The sequence below is a fragment of the Lepeophtheirus salmonis genome, chromosome 4 (genome assembly GCF_016086655.4).
Source record: "Lepeophtheirus salmonis chromosome 4, UVic_Lsal_1.4, whole genome shotgun sequence".
Taxonomy (NCBI): Eukaryota; Metazoa; Arthropoda; class Copepoda; order Siphonostomatoida; family Caligidae; genus Lepeophtheirus; species Lepeophtheirus salmonis.
In genome coordinates this window covers 30,667,910-30,671,362 of record NC_052134.2, presented here as the reverse complement: position 1 = coordinate 30,671,362, position 3,453 = coordinate 30,667,910, and the positions used below count along the sequence as shown (strand labels likewise).

Genomic DNA, 3,453 nt, shown 5'->3' with positions numbered 1-3,453 from the left:
TATTTCTATACTTCTTGGAACTGCAGTCCATGAAATTATGCAATAATTGTTTTTTCAAAAAATTTTATAGCATACTTTGCAGATTACCCGCTCATCCTTGGAAACCCCCTCTATGAAAAATACTTCGAAGGAGATATAATATTTCTATTACATCTGCTTTGGTGTGAGAATTTTATCATAAAGACACTTAATGAAGTTCTGTACTCTTTTTGTCTTCCTCGCAGCGTACTTAAATTTGTCTGAGTGGTTTTGCCAAGAGATGTTTTCCGTAATAGTTGAGGCGTGTTTATATTATATATCAAACTATTATGTACTACTTTGTATCAAATTATTACATCGTTATAAATCTTATTTTATACATGTAGACAATAAATTTACCTCATAATGGAAAGAATAAGTTAATAAATTATTCAACTTTTCTTATTCTATATCGATCAACAAAAAAATAAAAAAATGATTGTACAAATTTAATCATTTTATATGTAATTTTAGTTTCTATTACTTTGATTGGATTATTATAGTATATCTGTATATATAGTTGGCATCAAGTAGCAGTTTAATGCAGAACTTCAATATTTTTTCGTTTGAAAGGCCACTTGAAGGAGTTTCATTAAGATTTATTGGAAATTTGTTCTTTTTATTTAGTAAAAATATAAATTTCCACTCCTCAAGTTGGCTTCATGTTCGGTTATGATGCAATTTATAAGGTCAGTAAAAACACTTTTTTTGGCGAGCTTCTGTTTTTAAACAGGTTTTTTTTTGTTGCGAATTTTTATTTATTTTAATCACAGAGAATACATGAACATAATTTAATATAATTAGGATCGATCTATATGTACGAGATCCACCAGAAAGTACAGATCGGAATTAGGAGGAATCGTTGGAGGATATCCAATTTCTCCATAAGCAAGATCAGAAGGAACATATAAAACTCGAGTCTCTCCCACACACATACCTGGAAGTCCTATTTCATAGGCTTGGATGGCTTGTCCCTTGCCTAGAACAAAGTTAAATGTATGACCCCTATTCTTTGAGCTATCAAATATTTTTCCGTCCTCATCCTTGAATCGTCCAGTGTAATGGACTTTCATAAAATCTCCCTCTTGAGCATTTTGAGTACATACTTTTGGTTTTTTGAGTGTGACCACAGTCAGGTCCTTAGACTTTGGCTCCAAATTCTCTTCGTTGAGTTCAGCTGGGAGTGTGGCAAAGGAGACGACTACTTTTATGAGGAGAATGAAGAAGGAGATTTGATGAGTTTTCATATTTTCTAATTGTGTATGTTTTAGGGTTGAATTACTTCCAAGTCGTCTTCTTTGTGTCTCACTGAATGAGATACATGTTTTTTTCTTTATTTTGTTTTGCTCACATGCTCTACACATGTGTTATAGTATGTATCTTAATTTTATACATACAACATTTAAAGCATTGAAATTATAACATATTAATTGAAGACTACGATTTTATACCTTGTACAAAATTTTCTTAGTTGGAAGTAATGTTGGATCGGTCTTAAATAACTAAAGTCCCTCTTGTCTTTTGAGAATATATTTTTTCAGTCTTAAATCTATTCCTTATTGATATTTGATGGTAACTACAGCAGCTGAAATGATGTATTTAGTTGTTGAAGTTTCTCTTTCAAACAGACAAGTTACCTGATATTTAAATTAGGAGGTGGGTGATTAGAACTTATGTTAATACCATCTATATATCAGTCATTATTTTCTTCGTTTTTATATTCTTCAATCGCAGCCAAAAGTGAAGAAAATAAAAATATAGCTGGGACCACAGGGCTAAAAGACTAATCCGTCTATAGGATCATTTAATGGTAAAAAAGATCAGACCAAATAAAAAATAACTGAAGTGTGAGGGATGACTAATTAAATCAGTCCTAGGACTGATCCAATACTAGTCTTGAGCAATTCACTTTATATTAGGGCAGATTCACAATCTACATTACCACTTAGGGGGAATGTGGTGAGTCATAAAATCACGTCTTTTCTCAATGGGGAGAAAAAAGGGACCACGTAAACCTGAATAGTATATTAAGATGACATAATGTTTTTTAAATGCTCAGTTTAAACAAAAAATAAAAAAGAATCATTTTCTGTGAGATGGTGTAACAAAAAATCAAGTGGTTCTTGGAGGGAGAGGGGGCAATAAAGAAAAGAACCAAGTAAGTCCACATAAGTGGGAGCGGGGCATAAACATTTGAGAAAAAAGAACTACGTGGCTTATAAATGACCCATTAAACTATTTCAATATAATTGAGAACAAAATAGCGTTTCGTAGAGTAAACCCCTATGAAGTTTGGACTAGAGTTTCTCATTTTCCGGGAAACAATTTTTTAATTTGATTTAATTAATTTAATTATTTTTTTAAATATTTTTAGAAGCAAGAATACATTTTAAGCTAGCCCTACCTAAAGAGACGAAATACTCGTTAAAATAATATGTGAAGTAAAAAGCAATGAGCGTTTTTTCGCAGAATTATGAGAATAAAATTAGGATAGCTAGTAGGATTATCCGATTTATATGGCTCCAAACGGGTTTTTGACTAATCTTCAGTTCCTGGGAAATGGAATAAGTGCTCACATGTTGGTCCAACTCGAAGATTTCCATTATTTTATAGACTTCTTCGAAGTCCATATTACCAGAACGAAATCGTTGTAATCACCGTTTTGCTATTGCATTCGATACTGTAATAGACTTGTAAACACCATAAATTTTTTGGCTGCCTGCTCGGCCTTTTCATCTTGGTTGTAGTGATACTGAAGAATGTATTGAATTTTCATTTTTGTTACTTCCATTTTGGAACGCTGTAACATACAACTGACTTCACGAAACAAAAAACTTTAAATGAACTTTTTTATGTGTACGCTTAACCTTTAACTATACTTGATGATTTTTTTATGCAATGTATTAATCGTGAGATAAAGCTCACTAAATGCATCTAGCGAAAAACATTCAGAACTTAACCTAATAGTAATGAATTAAAAAATATGTTCACTCATTCACACACCCTCGATCAAAAAACGTCTAGGAATGAGGCATAATTGTCGTATACGAGGAGAATAAAATTGTTATATTTATGGACAAAAATCATGTCCATAACAATAATACAAATTAAAATATGTTCAAGGAGCAAGTAGACAATCAGCATACAAGGCCATATTGTTTTCCATGTGTGATGTCAAATACTTGCGGTTTCTTTATTTAAAAATAGCTATAAGTATCATCGGAAACATAAAAGGTGATGAAATTTTTATAATAAGGTAAAATAAAAGCACTCGGGAAGAAAACATGACAAAAAAAGTAATACTACAGTTGTTTTATATAGGCAAAACAAAAGATATGTCAAGATTGTGCATTTAAAAAAAGGAAGTTTGAAAAAAGCTAAGGTATTCCTTGTTTATAAACAAGAACATCACAAATAGTGACACCAGAACCTTGA

General features: G+C 31.5%; 1 protein-coding gene across 1 annotated transcript; it reads right to left on the bottom strand.

Annotated features, from left to right (window-relative positions):
• Positions 1 to 735: 735 nt before the first annotated feature.
• On the bottom strand, positions 736 to 1,364 carry LOC121116671 (uncharacterized). Its single transcript, XM_040710939.2, has one exon. The coding sequence runs from the start codon at positions 1,263 to 1,265 to the stop codon at positions 819 to 821; it is 447 nt and encodes a 148-aa protein (XP_040566873.1). The 5' UTR covers positions 1,266 to 1,364; the 3' UTR covers positions 736 to 818.
• Between the last annotated feature and the right edge of the window lie 2,089 nt (positions 1,365 to 3,453).